At 37.5% G+C, this 22,772-nt stretch overlaps 2 protein-coding genes across 3 annotated transcripts; one reads left to right on the forward strand and one right to left on the reverse strand.

Moving 5' to 3' along the window:
* Positions 1-220: 220 nt before the first annotated feature.
* On the forward strand, positions 221-4,882 carry LOC18431793 (BTB/POZ domain-containing protein SR1IP1). Of its 2 annotated transcripts, none has more exons than XM_006841896.4 (5): positions 221-501; positions 944-1,013; positions 1,427-2,038; positions 2,740-3,291; positions 3,968-4,882. In XM_006841896.4, exons 1-5 carry the CDS (start codon positions 413-415, stop codon positions 4,472-4,474), a joined length of 1,830 nt encoding a protein of 609 aa, XP_006841959.1. In that variant the 5' UTR covers positions 221-412; the 3' UTR covers positions 4,475-4,882. The 2 variants fall into 2 exon arrangements, with proteins under 2 accessions (XP_006841959.1, XP_088708994.1); XM_088852868.1 differs by having other exon boundaries at positions 4,085-4,882.
* Positions 4,883-6,203: 1,321 nt separating this feature from the next.
* On the reverse strand, positions 6,204-18,438 carry LOC18431794 (glycosyltransferase-like protein). Its single transcript, XM_006841897.4, has 4 exons — positions 18,038-18,438; positions 17,441-17,524; positions 7,257-7,421; positions 6,204-7,045 (listed from the first exon to the last, which is right to left on the reverse strand). The coding sequence occupies exons 3-4, from the start codon at positions 7,335-7,337 to the stop codon at positions 6,473-6,475; spliced, it is 654 nt and encodes a 217-aa protein (XP_006841960.1). The 5' UTR covers positions 7,338-7,421; positions 17,441-17,524; positions 18,038-18,438; the 3' UTR covers positions 6,204-6,472.
* Between the last annotated feature and the right edge of the window lie 4,334 nt (positions 18,439-22,772).

Raw genomic sequence — 22,772 nt, forward strand, 5'->3', positions numbered from 1 at the left:
GAGTGGCGGGTAGAATTTTTCCCATACAAATTTTTCTCGGTATGACACAGAAACTTTTCTAAGGGTGTCCCTCTATATTCAAAATAGGACCACTATGTCCTTCCAACTTGCAAGTGTGTGAGAGAGAGAGAGTTGGGCATTTATGTAACTGCTCCCATAATAGAGTCCAAGGCCCCTGCAACAATTGCCTTCATCTAGTAGAAATTTACATTTTTTCTCAAATTCTTCCACACCCCTTCTCTCTCTCCTTTGGCCTCATCCTAGACCCCATAAGTAAAAAGAATGAGAACCATCTCTTCTCATTCAACCTCTCTCATTCCATCTCTCCAAGTCTTGCAGCCAATCTCTCAACCATCTTCTCTGATGGGGACCTCCAGATAAACAAAAGGATAAGCTTCCTTCACTCCTAGCAATGGTGGAGGACTCCTCTCCCTCTCCTTTAATAATGTCCACTAAGAAGAAGCAGCTCCTTTCCTCGGCAATGAAGCGCACCAGTGAATGGTACTCTGTCTCTTTGTTCATGGGAGTGGTTATATAATTCGCTTCCTTACAAATGAAAACTGATTGTCGTTTTTAATGGCTTCTACTGGATCTCCTAATTTGTTTAGTAAAGGTGTTATATGATGACTTTGTTTATTTCATGGGTGAAACAAGGATTTTCTGTTCTCTCCGATGATTTACTTTTTCATGGAGTGGCACTCTCCCTTTCTTTCGTATTCATATAATTCTTTTTTCTCATTTATGGGGTGAAACTGGACTTCTCTGTCAACTTTGTGCATTTGGTGGGTTGTTTGCTGTGTTGGACATGGTTTCCTCTCTTGATCATACTCTGTTTTGATGGAATGAAACTGGATTCTCCATCATGAATGCATATGTGGTGGTTACATATGCACTCATATTAAAATTCTGATTTCTCGGGTTGTTTCTTCAAATCATGGAACAGGATTTTCTCTCAAGAGATTCCGAGCGATGTCACAGTTCAGGCAGGAGGGGCCACCTTCTCCTTGCACAAGGTAACTGAATCCTCCTCTATCAATGACTTCCTCAACAACAGAACATAGAAACCCCGAACTTATCTTGCACCCAATCTCTAATTCACCAACAAACACACAAACCTCCTCTTTCTATATTTTGATTTTGATTTCTCTGTTTCCCTCTTGCTCTTGATGTGTTTTTAACTTGTTCCGCATTAGATCAACTGGGCGACGCCTAGGTGACTCAGATTTCGAAAATCTTATATAAATACACATTCATACCTATTGCACATGCCCAAAATTTTTCTTTTTGAATTTAAATGAAAGTGGAAGAGCTCTTTCTGAGCCCCCCCTCCCCCCTTCCCTTCCCTCCCCTCCCCTCCCCTCCCCTCCCCTCCCCAACCATGCAAGGAATGACTAATTGAAGCTTCTTTGTTCATGGCCAAACATAGTTCCCTCTGGTCTCAAAATGTGGGTACATGAGGAAGCTGGTCTCAGAAGCCAACGATGCTGACCTATCCATGATTGAGATCCCAGATATTCCTGGAGGAGCCGAGGCTTTTGAGCTTGCTGCAAAGTTCTGTTATGGTATAAACTTCGAGATAAGCACAGAGAATGTAGCCATGCTTCGATGTGTGGCAGAGTATCTGGAAATGACTGAGGATTATACAACGGGGAACTTAGTAAATAGAACCGAAGCTTATGTCACTGAAGTGGCCCTTAAGAGTTTATCAGGCGCTATAACTGTACTCCACAGATCAGAGTCTCTTCTCCCCATGGCTGAAAAGGTTAAGCTAGTGAGCAGGTGCATAGATGCAGTTGCTTATCTTACTTTTAAAGAGAGCCAATTTAGCGGTTCAAGTAGGACTGATAGTCAAGAGAGCAGTGGGAGCTCTTCGGTTTCTCACCCTAAGGCGATTGTGGATTGGTGGGCTGATGACTTAACAGTTTTGAGGATTGATATCTTTCAACGAGTTCTTATTGCGTTGAAGGCCAGAGGTCTCAAAGAGTATGCACTTGGGCCAATCCTGATGCTCTATGCTCAGAAGTCCCTTCGAGGATTGGTAAGATCATGGTACTGAATTCCGACTCTCTCTCTCTCTCTCTCTCTCTCTCTCTCACACACACACACACACACATTAGCCGTTGTGGTCCAAGCCTAGAATGTTTTTTGAGGAATAGTAATGTAAAGGTGCTTGATCCCGATTACCTCTTTGTCCTTATCTCTAAAATGGGATGGGCTTCTGTCTTCTTATCTTCTCCAGAAATATACGTTGGTTTTGTCAGAGGAGGTTATGGCATTTTTACCCGATGCTTGTGGCTTGATTATGCGGCTTCTCTCTTATCTTTGAGAATCCTGTCTGTTTTCTCTCATGTCCTACCTCATGGAGGATTAGGCAGCATTGCAAGTTCAGTTCTTCGCTGGCTGGCTGCTCTTCATCTATGCCAGGAAGTTACAAACATTCTTTAGTCTAGCTATGTGCTTCCAAGTACATATCATAATGCATCTCCTAATTAATTCTTCAGCTTGGCCTAGTTGGAGTATGATTCTGGCTCACCTGGCTTAACCTCTTTCTTATCCATTAGTTTGGGTTTTTTAGGTAGAGGATGATCATGCTTGTAACTTCTCTCCCTTTTTCTTCTCGACAGGTCGACATAAGAATTATTTTCCCGTATCCAATTACCCAGCAAATAACAAGAGAAATCGTGAAAGATTTTGTGAATTTCAAATCCCTAGGTAGCTAATAACAACACAAAATTGCAGGAAATTTTTGGCAGAGGAAGGAAGAAAATTGAGCCCAAACAGGAGCATGACAAGCGAGTCATGTTGGAGACAATAGTAAGCCTTCTCCCTGGAGAGAGAAATGCCATGTCCGTGAGCTTCTTGTCAATGCTTCTTCGAGCAGCCATATATCTTGACACTACAGTTGCTTGTAGGCTTGATCTGGAGAGAAGAATGGGTATTCAACTTGACCAAGCTGTCTTGGACGATCTCTTGATCCCTTCATACTCCTTCTCTGGTGACACCATGTTTGATGTCGATACGGTTCAAAGGATCTTGGTAACTTACTTAGAGAAAGAAGAAGAGGGAACTCAGTTAGAGAACCGGCTGGGTTACAATACAGATGATGATTATGTCCCTCCTCTGACTAGTGATTTGGAGAGGGTAGGAAGGCTTTATGAGAACTATCTTGCTGAAATAGCATCAGACCCCAACTTGAGTGTCTCTAAGTTCATTGGGCTTGTCGAATTGATTCCTGAGCAATCCAAGGCTAATGAGGATGGCATCTATAGAGCAATAGATATCTATTTAAAGGTGCATCTTCCACTCTCGTGAGATTATACCTGATAATTGTTTGAACGTCTTTGCTGTGGTGGTTTCCCCTGTTGATCTCATCATATTCAACCTTCTCTCTATTTTTTCGTTCTGAATTTTTATCTTAGAAATTTGACACAAGTATTGCATTTCTTTATTAATAATACTGAATAGTCCTTGGAAAATTAATTAAAAAAATTTAAAACAACTAGTAGCATTGTGATACAGATAGAACTTTTGTTTTATATTGAAATGAATGTCTTTAAGACAGGACCTTCTTGCTCAATTTTCTTGTGAGATAAACTTATAAAAGGATATGCCCTGCTCTTGCACTTGGATATGATACGATTATCTTTAAGACAGGACCTTCTTGCTCACCGTTTATGTGAGATAACTTATAAAAGGATAGGCCCTGGGCCTCTTGCAGTTGGATACGATACCTAATAGGATTAGTCACAGATAATTGCATCATTTATGATATTTTGTAATTTCTATTGCCTATTTAAAAGATAATTCTTTGATTTTATGTACATATATTTTTGTCAGAATTATTCTATCAACATTTTTCTGGGTTGATAAGAACACTTGACAGGCCAACATAGCTTCTGATGTTAGGATTTCTTTCTCAATATTGGTTTGTTCTAACAATTTCTATACAAAAAATTAAAAACTATAGGCGCATGCTAGTTTGATTGAGATAGAGAGAAAGAAAGTTTGCAGTCTTATGGATTGCCAAAAGCTCTCGCGAGAAGCCTGCGCCCATGCAGCTCAGAATGATAGGCTCCCTGTTCAGACTGTTGTTCAGGTTCTCTACTATGAGCAACAAAGCCTACGCGATGCAATGAATGGTAATCTCACGGAAAAAGAAGAATGGCTTTCTCAATCTCACAAAGCAAATGCACACTCCAAAGATCTTTCCCCACATAATGAGCTGTTGTTGCTGAGGAGAGAAAACGAAGATTTGAAATTAGAGATGGTGAAGCTGAGGATGCGGCTTAAAGAGCTTGAAAAGCTTGAAAAGCCTCCAAACCGAGCCAACAAGCCTCCATTGCCAAAAAAATCATTACTAAACTCTATGTCAAAGAAGTTGGGTAAGCTGTATCCCTTCGTTCGTGCCGATGGGCCTTCTCCTAGGAAGGCTCAAATGAAGCCCAACAAAGATAGAAGGCATTCCATCTCATGAATCATTATGCTTGGGCTTCTATGTATGGTCCCAATGAGCTAATCTAAGCTCACGTCTTGTCCAAGACTATTACAGTTAACAGTTATGGTCCTTTCTAGAATTGAGCTGCTCTAGTTTGAGGTCTGTTGTGGTTTTGTATTCACTTGTTCGTCCAAGTAGATACTCCTGTAAATTATTTTAGTTTTCCTTGTGTTGTAGTGAGTCACTTCAATGCCCCCAAGAGTTTCAGTCTGTCTGTTGTAGAGAAATGGGTTTCTATGCTTTCTGGTTCTCCTGTATTGATGTATTTTGTTGATTTTCAGGAGGTTTGTCCTGTCATTTTCTTATCGAATGCTTAGTGGGAATATGTAGTTCCTATGTAATGGATGTAATGAAAAAAGAACTCCCCCAAACATATTTCTGGGAAAATATTGAGTTGTAATAAATGAAGAACATGAACAGCACAATCAGAAAGCCAGCATCAGACATGCAAAAAGTATGTTACTTATGTAGTTTAGTGTTGTAAAAACTAATTAAGCAATGGTGTTGCTAGAAATTCACTAAATTGTTTAGGGAACTTTAGTAGCCCCACTGAGTTTTACAATTCCTTGTATGGTTGACTGAATCCTTGCTCTATATACCATAATTTTTTTAATCGATCATCTCGTTCAATTGGCACAGCCGACTCAACTCTTGTTGAGGCTCTTGCCCTTCTAGATGGCGTTCACAAGCTTAACCCCTAATGGAGTTTTGAGCTGATGGTGGAAGGGGATTGTAAAAATGTCATAGCTTGGGCCTCCAACTCTACATCCTGCTCATGGAGACTCGACCACATATTTGACGAGATATCGCATATTTGCAGGAATTTTTGAGTTTCGTGGAACCACATCCTTAGGGAAGCCAAGACTGCAGCCAACATTTTTACTAGGGAGGGAGCCCCACTCTAATCCCAACTTGGGAACCTAGGAAAATTTTGAGCGTTTCAACCCCAAATCTCCTAGTTGCGGTATATTTTTCTGCCTTGCTGTAAGGCATTTCTTGGCCCCATCAGGGCTATTGTATAGGGTGCCCTTTCTAATTGGTCACCTCATTTTTGTAAAATATTTTTATTAATCAATACAAGTGAACACATTCTCAGAAAAAAAGCCTCTTCAAACAAACTCAAAATTCTCTTGATATTTTCTTAACAGCTTACTACGAACATTGAAATACGCCATTTGTACTAGTAGTCACAAGCACGTACCAAATACCAAAATAATATAATGTCACATCAATCAAAGTAAGTTTCCCACTCCCCTTACATAAGTACAGTACCACACATGCTTAATATAGGACCACCTGCTTTTTCTATAGGGTTTCTGACAAGAAACTGCCACTTGAGAGACGTAAAGGTTTTTGTAGAATCTTCTTTGTCTTTCATTTTGAAGGATTTAGAAGCCTCTGATATCATCTACCATGTGGTGCTATTATTAAAGGAATCTTTGTACTCCATTTAGAGGACTGATAGTGATGTCCTAGTACTAGGGTCTGGCAGTGATCCAGAGATGTTCAATATTTGGGGGAAAAAGATGTTCCAATATGCCATATACTGAAAGAATTGCATCTTATTTTAACCAATTGTTAGTTATCAAGAAATGGATAAAGGACCATGTATAAATGAAACCTGAAAACCTCTTTAAGCAACTTCCTCTTCCTTAAAAAATTCAGTTGAACATACAGCTTCATTCCTTGATTTTATTGCTGCACGAAGTTTGGAATCATGAAGCATGCAATCACTGCCTCAATCAAATTTCACTATCATAAATTTGATACATCCTCTGTACAGCTTTAACTCTATAGATCTGTTCAGAGTTACCCCAATATATGATTGTAATACAAGTCATTCATGAACTACAGGGCATTTTGTAAATCAGAAACACCAATGGATCAGAGAACGAAAAATAGCCTGACCCACTTGATCACTTTAGGAGATGCACAACTTCAATAGACAGTAGAATTGATACCCACTTCAAGTTTGGGTCATTTTACTTGAAAAAGCCAAGGTGGGTGCTGCTTTATTACATCTTGTCTATGCCTTTCTTCGGGATTGAAAGCTTTCCGCTCACTTTTGCAGGTCTCACCCATTTCATGCCTCAGACCAGCTCCCCATAAATGATGATCCATTAACTTTTCTCCAAAATTATTCCCTTGACGACCATCCATCATGTTGCTGGATCTATCTTTAGCTGAAGAGGGTAGTCTATTGTGAACTTCTTTCTTCTCCTTTCTGAATCCAATGCTCAAGGTTAGCTCAATATCATTCTCACTTTCAATGCGTAGCAATGCTTCCCCCATGTCCTCATCAGCAGGTGACTCGAGATCAAATTTCCTCTGCAAAGTATGAACATCATTGGAATGATGGTTTGTTGTATTCAAATTTTGGTCATTCTCAAATTTGGTCCTCCAAAAACATTGCCCATGGGTTTTTGTGGAACTAACTCCTGATAAAATAAAAGCAGACGTGTCTGTAGAAGGCTGATGCTGAAAACTTTTACTTCTCAGGTCATCCATTAGCAGCTTCTGAACTCGATACAACCGGTGAAGCTCGCTCACCTGGATCATTCAAATTTTCAATTTTTAGATGACTTACTATTCCCCAATTTTAAGTTCTAATATAAGAAAGCCTTTAGAGCAATAATATTTCAGAATCATGCATACACAAAAAAGACGAGAAGCCTTGAAATGGCTGCTTCTATCCGGAATTAATTCAAGCATTAATAGAAATTGGAAAACAAGGGCTATCTGGGACCGGTTCAATTTCTACCTGCTCTTTAAATATTTCTTCATGCTTCAGCATAGCCTTCTTCAGGTTTTCTTTATTGTAATTTTCTAGGAACCTCTCCATTTTATGCTGATGTTGACTAGCCCCTCTTCTGTATTTAGCCTTTGAGGCACTCCAAGAAGATTCAGGAAACTTCACACATTTGACCTGCAGTACACTATTAGATCAAGCTTCACCTAAGGAACTGAAGAGAAGTTCATTAATTATTGCATCTTCTTTCCAATCCCTGAGGAAATGTCACAGAATATATTTTTATCTCAAAATGCCAATAGATTGCTAATAAATATTTTTGACGAATGCCTTATAAGCATTTGGCAAAAACATGCATGAATAACGCATTCAACAAAAACATTCATGAATAGGATTATTCAACAGCTGAATTGCATATACAATTCAGCAATACCCATGATAGAATGTTCTTAATGTTACCATGCAGTTACAAACTAAAATGTTTTATTCATAGTTGTTGGGAGGGGGAGATTTGTGGGACCTGGCATGGAAGTGGGAGCTCGGGATCAAACCAGGGCTGAAGCTCCCTAAATTGGGATCATCTAAGAGTGTTGAAGTGGGATTGGCAGCAGCTTGATATATGTACTTTGTATATATTGAATTGCTGGGGAACTATATATATATATATATATATAGATGCAGTTTCTATAAGGCTGCAGCCCTATTTATTAAAGCTGGGCTGCAGCTATTGGCACCGTCCATTTACTTGGACGGTGCAGATTTTATATCGTTTGTAATTTGGGAAACCGAGGCTTCCACTGACAGGTTCCCTCTTTCACTCTTTCAGATATTTATTTCTTGGAAACCTCCAAATACAGAGACACTCACTTTTACTTCTCCTCGCTTTTTCTCTCTTCTAAAGACCAGTCCTCAACTCCGCCTCGGCCCCTCCAATATGGCGGAGGACCAGAACCAAACAGGTGGGGAATTTTATAGAGAAGGCATAGCATCGAAGGCAAAGGGGTGTAGAGCACTTTAGAGTTTGATCTTCTCCATTTTGAACCGTTAGCGAATCCACAGATTTCATACTCACCTAAACCCACACTCCATCTCTCTCTACACCTAAACCCATATTCCTCTCTCTATCTCTCTCTCTCTCACACAGAGAATCCACAGCAATCCTACCCACCCAAACCTACAAAAACCAAATTTTCTCTTACACCCTCTCTCTAAAACCAAATTTTCTCTTACACCCTCTCTCTAAAACCCACAAAAACTAAATTTTCTCACACCACCTCTCCCTCAAACCCACAAAAATCAAATTTTCTCTCACACCTTCTCTCTCTAAAACCCACAAAAGCCAAATTTTCTCTGAGCTCATTGCATGACCGTTTCTCTTGTTAGAAGCATTGATTCAAATGAATCAAAAATTTTAAAACAAAATAGGGGAAAAATATCCTTAGAGAGAGAGAGACAGAGAGAGAGACGCATGTGGGATGCGAGAGGAATGGGGGGGGAGAGAGGGAGAGGAATTTGCAACAACATGGGAAGAAGCATGGAGGTAGATAGAGAGAGAGAGAGAGAGAGACAGGGAGAGAGAGTTGCAGCAGCAAGGAAGAAGAATGGGGTTAGCGAGAGATAAAAAGGGAGAGAGGGGGAGAGAGGAATTAGGGAGGAGAGACAGGGAGATGGAGAGAGTGTTGTGCAACGGGTAAGAGACAGGAGAAGGCACCTAAAACAATGGTTCAGCTAGGAAGGGAAGCTATGGCCATGACAGTTATGGCTGTACAGAGAGATTCTTCTACGTGTGGACAAGGTGGAAGCTAGGCTGTACAGCCTATAACTTTAGTGCCTCAGTTAGTACTTGATTACCTCCATGAATCCTGACTGTCTAATTAGTGGACGGTTAAGAGGGTGGTTGCAGCCCAACTTATTGTAGTAGGGCTGCAGCCCTATGAAAACATTTTCCTATATATATATATATATATATAAATTATTTTATTCTTTTGAAGTGCTTTAAAATTTGAGGAATGCATAATCCAAATTTTAGCATTATGTACACATGAATAATGGGAACTCTAGGCTAAAACTCCAATAAAATATTGATAAATAAGACAGGGTGATTCACTTAAATAAGACCCACTCTGTTTTGGGCAACCATGCCAATTGCCTTCTCCTGAATATTTAGGACCAGGGACGGCCCCAGGTCCTAACCGATTTGAGCGATTCCGAGCCGGTTCATCAGGTTTCAACCACTTATGCAAGCCATTGCTATGAAAACGAAAAACTAAATTTGTCTACAGGTCGTCGATAGCTAGAAAATTGACACAAAACAAAAAATAGGACAAAATCTAAGATGTTGGGGGCAAAATTCAAAAATCTTAATATTGACATCCCTCCAAACCATTATATCACCCTATTTTCAATAAGGTCATGATCCTCTTCCAAATCAATCAAGAACCCTTTTAGTTAAGGATCGAGATCCTTATAAAATAGGGACTGAGTTACCTTAATGGGAAGAGCAAGCTCCACTCAACCTCTGGCTTTGGGATTGATGGAGCGAGTTTTGAGGGGGGATCGCTGCCCTCAACCCAAGCTCCCCCATCAATGGTTTTATTTAACTCACAAGTAGAAATAATTGGTGGTACACTTATTAATCTTCAGTTAGAGATCTGAACTCAAAACCTTAATACCCAATATCAAACCACATAATGGAAGATTTAATAGAAGATCTTATCCCTTTTTTTTTTTTGTTTCTTGGGTCAATCTCAACAGCTTTTATTTCATTTATGTACAAATTTTACAGTTACAGGACACGTACAGGACAAATAAACCACGCAGCTACTTATAAAAATTGTAGCCATGAAAAACAAAAAATATTTATACACTTGTATACACAATTGGACTAGCTGTAGCTAACATACTCCTCTTAGACCTATCTGATTTATGAACACATCCTCCCTTGTAGCTCCTCTTGCTAATTCATCAGCCATACTGTTTTTCTCCCTGTATAAATGTTTAAAATGTTTCTTCATATTCTTCACATATGTCTTGTACTTCATTCCATAACATCTTCAACTGCCAAGTTACCTTCATTTCAACTTTACACCATGAGATTGCATTCTTTGAATCCCCTTCCATGATAATCCTTCTACTATATTGTACTGCTAGATTCAAGCCTTAAATTAAAGCTTTGAACTCAGCCTGATTCGCAGTACCAATACCCACAGAACCTGAGAATAAGCCAAGAACATGTCCTTGTGAATCCCTAATAACACCTCATACACCAGCAAGACCTGGACTCCCTAAAAAACTCCCACAAAAGTCGACCTTAATCCCGCACTCTTGGGTAGGTTCCCATCCCCTAGCTCTCCGTTGTTTCCATCCCTTTCGACTCCATACTTACTTTAACATTGTACATCAGTTCATACTCAGAGATACCCGAGAATTCCTATCTTACAGATGCCCAATCAGCAGCCATCAGCCTTACTCTATGTATGAGAGTATCCTCCTCAACCACCTCTATTAAAGGTTCTCCTATTTCTCTCCTTCAACACTTCCCACATAAGGGCATGTATCCAAATACGCCATATATATCTTCCATTTTTAAATGAACCGGCTTTCCAGCTGAATTCCCTACTTGATCTGGTAATGGACACTGGAATTCAAACACGTCTCAGCCAGTCCCATAGCTTTAGTATAAATGTGCAATGGACAAAGATATGATAGCTAGTCTCTTTATCAAATTATGTGCAACTGAAAGGAACAACCCAGAGATTAGGAGAAAATAAACATGAAGTAAGTATTCCCCAAAAGCACAGTACTCCACATTTCTCCAGAGAAGGTCACTGTACCACCAACTTTTAGGATGTCCGTTAGGGTTTCGATATTATAGAATATCACAATAAGTTAATCAGGAAAAAGACATTCTATCAAGGAAATAGAGCAGCAACACTGTGAAACAGAAATGCTAGTTGAGCCATGCAATCAATACATAGGCAAGGCCTTTAATGCCATTGCCACATAGTAAACTCAAAATCAAACTAGCATGTCTCATGTCATGAGTTGCACATCATAATTAAGGGTGTTTTACTCACCATGTTGAATCCGTTTGAGTCATACAATGCTATGAAAAGCATTAGATACCTCAACAGGTGCTGAGGACCATGAATTGCCAAGGTTACTAGGTCTAACAGGGTGACTAAGATTTAACTTCAGAAGCACATTCGCATCATATTATATTTTAGAAGCTGCTATTTCGACGTCTATGAAAATCAGAGCAAACTAGGACCAGCTTTAAAATAACAACTACCTGCTGTAGTATTGCACAATATAGATGCATATTTAAAGTTCTGAAACCTATTGCAAGAGAGCGTAATGGTCAATGGCATCCATTGCTGGTGACAAAGCATTAGCCATGATGTGGCTAAAACGTCCTACAATGGGGTGATCAAGCACGTAGGAAAGCATGCAAAAGCAAAAGGAACTCTCTAGACCTATCTTCTTTCTCTTAGGATGACAAGACTGCATTCCTAGAAAGACCTGCCAAAGGTACATATGGCCAATAGGGGGTATAAAGTCCCTAGGACCAAGGGGTAACACATCACCTTAGGACATATTAATAAAGTACTGATATTAAGTTTCATCTAATTTCAGACAAAATCTTATAGGTATCTGCCACAAGCTACGACTCCACCGTATCTTAAATCACATCTTCAGGTCTCACATAGTATGAAAATATAGTTTCTGTCCAAACTGCACACCCTAAATAACTATGCCCAGGGCATTATTGCCATACATAAGGGATAAGACAGATGGTATATTGAGGTCAATTTTTGCGTAACTTGAAATAAGGATATGCCACAAGGTGGTTGTTGCAAGGCCATGAACATGAAGGTTGGATGGATCAAAGACATTGCATGATAGTTTAGCGATGCCTGTTAACTGGAATGAACCTTTCTCAAATGAAGATAGCAAACTATTTACTCTATTTCATTCATTTGCAAACGCCTTGAGTTCAAAGAAAATTTATGAGCACCTAACTCAATGATAAGTCTGCATAGCTACATGAACTTTCTTTGGATGGATATGCAATTCCCAAGGATTCAAAAAATGCTAGGCGGCCTACTTGGCGTCCAGCGCCTAAGCGGGCGCCCAGAACCTCGGGCTCCCTGTGGTGCAAATGATTTTTCTTATATATTAAAGGGTTTCTTTTTTTTTTCACTATGGGGTTCAAAAATAAACCCCAAAACTTTTTTATACAAACTTGGTGTTCAAAATGAGCCCCTTTGCCCTTTTGGGTGAACTTAAATACGATAAAAAGCCCCTCTGCCCTGGGCGTTGGGTGCTCGCCTAGCCCGCCTGGGCGCCTGCCAAGGTACAACCGCTCGTGTAGGGGCGCCTAGGTCGAGACGTGCAAAAAAAATTTTCTGGCCGCCTAGGCGCCGGGCAGACCATTTTTTAAAACACTGGCAATTCCATTAGCAGAGGCATATAGAATAACAAAAGTAAAATCATCATCATCATCATCATCATAGCCTTTTCCCAATTAATTGGGGTCGGCTACACGAATCTTGGTCCGTCATTCTGCTCTATTAAAGGTCATACCCTCAGTGAGGCCATAAATCCCCATATCTTTCTAAACTACTTTTAACCACGTCCTTTTGGGCCCACCCCTTGCCATTTTAAGTCATTCCACTTGAACTAACTCACATCTCCTAACAAGTGTTGTACTTGGTCGGTACCACACATGGCCAGCCCCCTAAATCTACTCTCTCTCATCTTGTCGCCTTTAGCGTCAAACCTAAATTCTCCTGATAGATTTATTTCAAATTTTATCCCTTCTTGTCTTGCCACTCATCCATCTCAACATCCTCATCAATGCTACACTCATTCTATGAGTATATTGTGTTTTGTTCGCCTAACATTCATCCCCATAGAGCAAAGCTAGTCTCACAGCCTTCCTTATAGAACTTGCCCTTGTGATCACATAAAATTCCAATTGCACATTTCCACTTCGCCCACCCAACTCTAATTTTGTGTGCGATATCTTCCTCAATCTCTCCATTTTCTTGGATTATCAACCCAAGATATCAAAAATGCGCCGGCCGTCGATCTTAACTACTTTCTTGCCGCTACTCCTAATTACTAAAATTGCAATCCATATACATTGTCTTAGTCCGACTAATTTTAAAATTTTTGGATTCTAGAGCATCCCTCCAAAGCTCTAACTTTATGTTGACGTTGTTTCGGCTCTCATCGATCAAAGCTATGTCATCTGCGAACAATATGCACCACGGTACCTCATCATGTAGGTGCCTAGTTAACTCGTCCATAACTAAGACAAAGAGGTACAGGCTCAATGTTGACCCTTGATGTAGAGTTATTGTCACTGAAAACTCACTCGTCTCACCACGAGCTGTTCGAATAGTAACTAGTGCTCCATCGTACATATCTCTCACCAAATCAATATAGTGTTTGGAGACTCCTTTCTTTTCCAACACCCGTCAAATCAAATCTCAAGGTACTCAATCATAAGCTTTCTCTAGATCAATAAAAACCATGCAGAGTTCTTTTTCATTTGCCCTAAACTTCTCAATCAGTTGCCTAAGTAAGAAAATAGCCTCAGTTGTTGACCTTCTTGACGTAAAACCAAATTGGTTTTCAGATACACTCATTTCATGCCATATTCATTGCTCAATCACTCTCTTACAGAGCTTCATAGTATGGCTCATAAGCTTGATCCCTCGCTAGCTCGCACAATTTTGTACCTCACTTTCGTACTTGTAAATAGGTACCACAATACTTTTCCTCCATTTGTTTGCCATTTTCTTTGTTCTCCACAACAGGATAACAAATAAATAAATAAATAAAAATAAAAACTTACCCCTAAAAATAAATATTTCAATAAAAATTTACCCTTAAAAAATTGAAAATCCACCACGTCAAGGTGAGATGAAAGATCTATCACCTCATACTATCTTGTGATGAGGCTCATTACCATATAGTCATCCTTAGTCCTTGGACTTTGCAATCAGAGTGTTAAGATACATTGAAAAGATAGAATGGTAACTATATTTACACGCATTTATTTCTCTTTGATCTTCCATGTACCTATTGGGCACATGGGATATTTTTGTGAAAACTGAATTGGAACATGGGTTTGAGCTTGCTGAACTGGGAACATACCCAAAACCTGTCTAGTTCAATAAAAAAGTAGGCAATTGAAAAAAAAAGTAGAGGATGAATCAGATTGAACTTGTGGGTAAACCTCAAATCTATTCTTAAATACATTTTTTTTTATACTGTCAACTGTATTGTTAATACAATACATTTTCATTTCATAATTTATTCAAACTAATCCAACTTGTTTAACTGAGCCCCTTTTCCACTTTGGACCTACTTCACTTCTAAGACAATGGTATGGGTAATTTCCAAATTCCAATGTGTTCCAGGGTACAATACCTTTCATTGCATACATATAAAAGCATTTACTATCGAGTATGAAACCATCATCTATCATTATATTTACAAAGAATGAAAGCAACAAGATATATTAGGAGAAGAAGAGGTTATATCATCATCTATCATCCTGAGCATAGAAAATATCTCATCCAACTTTTACAAGGAAATCTGATGTGCCTCGTTAACAGTAGTAGCTGTGTTAGCTAAGCTGGTGCCTTATTTAGTGTCCTTTAGGAATCAACAGTGTCCCTTGGTGTGCCCCAGTTTGTTGTATTATGAGTATCGAGGGTGCTTTCTAACAAAAGGTGCCCTTCCTGGATCCAACTGGTACTTAGTATCTATGACAATGGCTGGAGACTCATGTGGATAGCAGATACCTAGTATCTATAACAATGGCTGGATACTCATATGGATAGCAGGTACCTAATATCTATGACAATGGCTGGATACTCATGTGGATAGCAGGTACCATGACTTCCCTTCTTTTCTCCTTTCTTTTAGGAGAGCACAAACATTACGCAATGATAGCTTCTCAACAGTGAAGATTTAGGCAGTAAAAACGTTGTACTAAAAAGTTAATACCCCAAATAGTTGGGAGAAGGCTCTGATGATGATGATAGACCTTGTATTTAAAAGTTAAGACCAACAACAAACTGAATGATTATTTGATTGTCCTGTTGCTTTCAGTACTATGTAAGACGACTGAGGGACTTAGTTTATTCCACATACTATTAGGCCAACAATATATTCAACTAATGACTTATCTCCTTGCTGGATATATGTTGATTAGCCTGTATATTCCTGGATAATATTATATTAATGATGAGGCTCAACTTTTAAAGAGAGTCTTAAACACAAATATATCTATTGAGTGTAAAAACATTTCTGGAACCGGTTCACCAGAATTGGGCAATTGTTGAGCTATTTCAGGCAAGCCAGGACTTTTTCATTTTTAATTCTCTTAAGCCATTTCTTTTTTGTTCCTATTTGATCTTGACTTTTGATGGATACCAAAGAGAAAAAAGAGATGTCACTCGCCCATCCAGATTCATTCAATGTAAAGATCTTTCCTTTAAAGGTTGGTGGGAATTGAAGGCATCACCCCAAGAAAATGTTAATAGCTACTACTCACAGGACATATCTAGCTTGTCAGGCTTGTTTTAGTTTGCAGATTCAAAACTAAACAAACTCCACAAAAAATACCAACTTATGTAACTCAAGGCACGAGGCTCATGCTTGCCTGAGAATGACACGTTGACATGGGTCATGGGTGTATACTATTCAGAAGCTCCCTGAAGAATACAAGATAACCTTAGGTGTGTGACATGGAGAAGGCAAAACGCTAAAGATCTAAATCAATTACGGTGCTAGTATGCTATGATCTTGATGTGGTCATGACGGTCAGCATCTTATCAATGGGTTGGATGGTGACACAAAGAGAGTGGGACCCACCGTCTGGTCATGTCATGTTCCAGTGGATCCCACTCTCTCTCCCCACCATCCAACCCTTTGATTGGACAGTGATGAACACTATGACTACATGTTTGATGTGGTCATGTGGATCATAAAATAATGATACGTTTTTACTGAATAAACTACCAAAATATTTACTTAATGCAGAGTCTTAGAAACTTTGAACCTCAAAATTGAGAAGCATGCATTTTAATGTGCATACAAGTTTGAATAATAACATGGGCTTCATTGGATGCACTCCATACTGATAGTTGCAAAATGCACAGTACCACCACTTTTTTTTTGGAGTTTGGATAAAAACTCAGGAGCATCATTACCATGAATGTGTAGTGGCATCCACAGAATTGATGGTGAGTCAATCATTGCAATAGGTACATGTTTACATCCTTGTGACCGTGACTGGATATGCGAACTACATATTAGTCCCAATTTTATATTTAATATTTAACATATTAAGTTAACTGTTTTTCACATTGAAATGCCAAGAGCCCTTTTCCACATTAAGAAAAGTGATTCATTGGTAAAACTTGACATGTAAATAAAATTCTGATTATTAGTTAACATTCAAAACAACCACATTCAGAACATGATATATAATATATTGCTAGACTATTATTATCCATATACATAAGGCATAAAATAGAACTCTTAAACTTCAAATGCTTTAAAGGAATTAAATTTAGAATTCTAACTTGGCCATTAAAAGGCAGTTAAAACTCAGTATTCTGAAGTTCGTCGAAAAAGCCTGTGGCTTAATGGTAAGACATGCAATTAGAGCTCTTGTGTTTCAGCCTCTCTTACAAACAAGGAAGAAAACAATCTTAATCGGGGATTAAGTTCCAAAATTTCTTATTTTTGGAGAAAACCCACTTAAATTTATGAAAAAAAAAAAAAAAAACCATGCAGGAGTATTGCTTATATGAAGTTAGTTGTCTAAAATTTAAAGTCCAGAGAAAAGAGAAAAAAAAAATAAGAAATTGTGCAGGTGTATTGCTACTATCAGAACCAATGTTCCATCTCTATTTTTGAAGTTAGTTGTTAAAAATTTGAAGTCTACAGAAAAGAGAGAGCATCTAGGGCTTAGTGAGAGATTTAGAGGCTGACATCGAATGCTCAAAGCAGAAATATCAGCGATTAATAACATGATGAAATTCAATTGATAAAGTTCTTGAGTGCAAATAAGAAAGGAAAACCGAACTCTCTAAACTCCATGATCCAATTTTGAACAAGGACAAAAACACTACAAGCTTTATAGCCCGTGAATAAGAAGGTTTCTTTACCTGTATAATGCTGGCATTTCCATGTCATTTAATAGGCAAGACGAAGCCGTTTCATGGATTCTTCTCGTCTCTTTCCATTTGAAACTACAGATAAACAAAACCGCGCATTTGAAACATCAGATAGACAAAACAGCACAAAGAACAGATGGATTTTAAGCTATTCAAGACCCCTCTCCCCACAATTATAATCCATTGACTGATAATACTGAAGCAAGCTCTGGCAATTTGCACAGTTCAATGAAACCAGAAGAACCAGACCAAAAGGGGTGTTTGTATCCCACCCAAGACTCAAAATTCTCAACCACCTGTTTTTTGCAGAAGGATCACAAGTACCCATGATTACTGTAACCCCATTCCCCCACACAAAAAGAGAAGAAGAATGAATAAAAAAATCTCTATGACACCGCAAACCAGCTGTCCCCTTAGACAGAGGAAGCCAAAACTTTGATCCAGTCTCACAGTAGTTTATAATCACAATAAAATACTTAGAAAAAGGGCTTTCCTACTTATCAAAGGCAACATGATTCTCTACTGTAATTACAACCCACATATTAAAAAAGAAGAGAGCGAAAATGGTTATTGAGTTTCGAGGGATACCCATTTCTGCATTCTTCTTGGGGTTCTGATATAAAATACGTCCCATGTCCTGCATGTACTGACAAGCCCAAAACCATGATACAAATCAAGAGAGAGAAAGACAGAGATGTTGTTGTTGAGTTAGAGAGAGAGAGAGAGAGAGAAGTTGTTGTTGGGTTATGAAGGTGGATCACATGTTGATCGTATGGATAAGGGATCACAGAGCTTGTGGGGTTGCAGAGGCTAATGCAGGTAACATCTTAAAAAAATAAGAGAGAGAGAGAGAGAGGAGGGGGACATGAAGTGGGAGGGAGCACGCGGTGTTGGCTTGGGAAGAGGCAATGGTGGGGGAATGGAGGACCCACCCTTCTTCTTCCAAACCACATCATTTCATTTTTGCATTCCTCCGCGCATCTCCTCTTAAAAATGGAATCCCCCTCTGCTCCCTCTACGCAGGCCTAAGGGACACCGGAGCCCTAAACATAGCCAAAAGATATAGTACTCCCTCGGGAGTAGAATGCGTATTTACTCACTCGGGTAGAATCTCACCTGGAATTAATTTTAGATGCCTAAATTTGGGGGATGTAACATTTTCAATTCATAGATTAATTTTAATAAAAAAATTTACTTTGTACTCTTTATGCATTTAAAAACAAAAGGTTTATATAAGGATGAAACCTTATAATATAGAAGTACGGATGCACTTCAAAAACCATCAGAAAAAAAAAAGTAGTTTTAATTTAATGTTAAAAAACCCTTTGATTGATCATCGCGACATCGATATATGATCATGAAAAATAAAAAGATTTTCAGTCTCACAAATAGTGCATTTTACGATATATTATCTGTACCGTCCATTTTTTTAAGATTTTCATATGTTTATTGATCTTCTTGATTTTAACTATTTTTGAAATTTAAAATTTTATAATTAGATATAAAAATAGATTTTGAGATAATCCTAAAAACATTTTAAATCAAAATTATATACTATGATAAAATTTGAAGGTGCACCTTACCTCTACAGCTACGAATGCATCTGTATGCCAACTACACCCATTTGAAAATACTAATGTCTCGAGATTTAACAAATACTATTTAATAGAGACTATTTAATTTTTAGATGATGAAATCTAATTTTTAGAGAGAGAAATCATCTAAAAATTTTAGAGAGAGAAATCATCTCAAAATTTTGGATAAAAAGTATATTAAATTTTAGGGAGACAAAACATATCAAATTTTAGAGTGGGAAACTATTTCAAATTTTTTATGGATACAGTATCCCAAATTTTGAGTTTTAGAGAGAGAAAGTATATAAAAATTTTGGAAAGAAAAATTGTGTCAAGTTTTGTTATCAAACAATGGACATAGAAGTGATTGTAAGGAATTCATGAATTTTATATAGTTTATCCAAACAAGAGATTTGAGGAATCCATGACAAAAATCCTTGATATTTAAGATTTCTAATTTCTTCCTATCCAAATAGGCCCTAACTGAAAAATACAAAAAGGTATAAATATATAGAGAGTTAGAGAAATGATCCTATAGGACCCTCTCCTATCCATGTGTATAGGACCCCTAAGGATCACCATTAAATTTGGCACGAATCTCTATAAAAAATCAAGTCCCACCCCCATGTGATAACTCTTTTAAGGATCTGTACCAAATTTAATGTTGATCATTTGATGTCCTACACACATAGGTAGGGAGAGGGTCTTATAGGATCATTACTCAATTAGTTAATATTATAAAATTATATATATTAGGTCTGGTCGACCTGGACCTGATGCGACCGCATAGGATCCAAGATGGACTAGGACTCAGATTGAACTAGGATTGATCAAGGTCAAGTGGACCCAAACCCAACCCATTGAGTCTAGCGTCTAGGTACAAAATCAAGCCCCGGTCAAACTATCAGGTCCAAAGTCGACTCTACACATTTCCCAGGCCTATATTGAGGTCTAATTTTCCTTTTTTCCATTCTATTTCTAATTTTCCTACAGCCAAATTATTGATGGAAATTTTTTATTTTGTTAGTGAACAGGGCCATACATAACTACAAATATCGAACCACCTTATAAATGTGTCATTTCCCAAGTACTAAGTTTTAGTAAACTCTAATACCCTATAATGAGCCTATGTTTTTTGCGATTGAAGTGGTACGTAACAGTGACTTTTGAAGATTTTCGTGTGTTTGTAGATTTGCTCAATATTTACCATTTTTGAGCTTTTAGTTTTATAATTAGATGTGAAGTAATTTTCAATTCATCACTTAATTTTTCAACACTAAAATTACATCTTTCAATGAGCTTTGAGGTGCGCCTTGATTGGACTATTTAAGGTTGACAATTTATACAAATCCAACATAAAACTTTGGCAAGTATAGAGGGATTTGAAGGGCATTCTCAAACATCTCCACACTTTCAAAATTTTTGTGTTTGCTGTAATTTAAAGACACTTAAAGACACATAAATTAAAAAATTGGGGTTGTATACAATGAAAATGTTTACCTTTGATACAAGGTGGTCACAATTACTTATAATCAATGGTTTAAAAAAAGGATCGGTGACCCGGATCGGGCTCCCAAAAAATCGATCCGAATCTGCGAATCGGCGATCCGGATCGGAAATCGGGTGAATCGGTCAGAATAAATCTTAAAAAAAATCCGAAAAAATTATTAAAATTCATTATAAATATTGTTTTTTAGGAATTCAATAAGAAATGAGGGTACTTCATTAAGAACTTTCATGTTTTTGAATGAATATGGGAATATTGATATGTTCTTTCCCTGCATGAACGGCCATTCAGCATTTAATTTACATCACACAAAAGGATAAACATAGAATTATCATGGAATAAGTATATCAACATACATGGACTACAATAAAGCATAAAATTAGTAACATATGATCTAAAAATAAAATGATAGAAGACGTTATTGTTCTTCTTGGTCACGCTGGTGCCATTGATTGAATTCGTTTAACAATTCATTGATTCGATCTAAAAACGAATCATCGATATTAGAAAGCGTCTGACTATTCCGAAATCCCTGAGTGTTAGTGTTTTGTTGTGTTCCCAATCTAAAAGCCGCGAAGATTGTCCGTCCTTCATGCTCACCTGTACTGTCGTGCTCATCCCTACACTGTTGCTGTTGGGACTCGATATGTGAATAATATGGCTGGGATAGGGTGGCCTCAGAATCATCATCTCTCTCATTTTCTCTTTGAATAATATGGATTAAAAAATAAAAATAACAAATTTTCAAAAAAATCGATCATGGATTAAAAAAAAAAAATCACAAATTTTCAAAAAATTCTATCATGGATTACAAAAAAAAATTCGATCATGGATTAAAAAAAAAAAATCACAAATTTTCAAAAAATTCAATCATGGATTACAAAAAATTCGATCATGGATTACATAAAATTCGATCATGGATTACATAAAATTCGATCATGGATTACAAAAAAAGGAAAACACAATTCGATCGTGGATTACAAAAAATTCAATCATGGATTACAAAAAACTCTATCATGGGTTACAAAAAAAACAAAAAACAAAAAATTCGATCATGGTTTACAAAAATAAAACAAACATTTCGATCATGGATTACAAAAAAAACACAAACATTTCGATCATGGATCACAAAACATTCGATCATGGATTACAAAAAATTCTATCATGGGTTACAAAAAAAAAACAAAAAACAAAAAATTTGATTATGGATTACAAGAAAAAAAAACAAACATTTCGATCATGGATTACAAAAAATTCGATCATGGATTACAAAAAATTCTATTATGGGTTACAAAAAAAAAAACAAAAAATTCGATCATGGATTACAAAAAAAAAAAAAAAAAAATTCGATCATGGATTACAAAAAAATCGATCAAGTATTACAAAAAAATCTATCATGGATTACACAAAAAAAAAAAAAAAAAAAAAAAAAAAAAAAAAAAAAAAAAATCGGTATGGGACTCACCGATTCCGTACAGTGAATCAGCGAATCACTGTGCAGAATCGTCCGGTTCGACTCGGCGGTTTTTTAAACACTGCTTATAATCATTCGATGTGAAGTTTGATAGCTTGGGTGATCTTTTGAAGTTTGAGCTTGGTCAATGAAAAAATGCAGTAACCCAATTTTACATCTAATGGTCAAGATTTATGTGACTACCTTGTACCAAAGGTAAATAGTCTCATCCTATATTTTTTCTGAAAATTTTCACCTTCAAACTTCATATTCAAGTATAAAATACCAAATTACAGCCACCTTGTATTGGGTGAAGCCGTCAATATAACCAATTATAAAGACTCTTAATAAAAGAAAACATACTTCAAATGGTCCTAGACAATTTTTCCAACTCACATGGATTGAGCTTAACTACTCACAAGTACAAATCAAAATAATTTAAACAACTCCATACATATTTTTCATGCATTACAACTCATATACATGAAAATTACAAACATGTACAAGCTCAATCCTTACAAAATAACAACAAAGGACAATGTGCACAAATTATTATGGCGTGGGAAGCCGAAAAAACAAATTTTCTATTGTACCCGGAGGACCCTGGGTATTTAGTCATGAGAAATGTTTCTATGCCCGATAAACTCCACTCCTTAGCCGTTCGATTTGAATTGAACGGCTGCAATTGTTCATACCACACTGTTTTATTTTTTATTTTTTTTATGAAACATTTTTGGACGAAATTTTGGACGACCCATAATAAAAATAGGGAAAACTTGGAAAAATGAG

This window comes from Amborella trichopoda, chromosome 12, assembly GCF_054954075.1.
Source record: "Amborella trichopoda isolate Santa Cruz 75 chromosome 12, AtrichopodaSantaCruz75HAP2 v2.0, whole genome shotgun sequence".
NCBI classification, from domain to species: Eukaryota; Viridiplantae; Streptophyta; class Magnoliopsida; order Amborellales; family Amborellaceae; genus Amborella; species Amborella trichopoda.

Excerpts from the sequence above, each read along its gene's own strand:
- LOC18431794 (XM_006841897.4), bottom strand. The coding sequence starts at position 7,337 with ATGGAGAGGTTCCTAGAAAATTACAATAAAGAAAACCTGAAGAAGGCT. Across the intron at positions 7,046-7,256 it reads AAGAAATATTTAAAGAGCAG|GTGAGCGAGCTTCACCGGTT; the intron begins GTAGAAATTGAA and ends TGAATGATCCAG.
- LOC18431793 (XM_006841896.4), top strand. The coding sequence starts at position 413 with ATGGTGGAGGACTCCTCTCCCTCTCCTTTAATAATGTCCACTAAGAAG. Across the intron at positions 2,039-2,739 it reads AGAAGTCCCTTCGAGGATTG|GAAATTTTTGGCAGAGGAAG; the intron begins GTAAGATCATGG and ends ACAAAATTGCAG. Across the intron at positions 3,292-3,967 it reads CAATAGATATCTATTTAAAG|GCGCATGCTAGTTTGATTGA; the intron begins GTGCATCTTCCA and ends TAAAAACTATAG.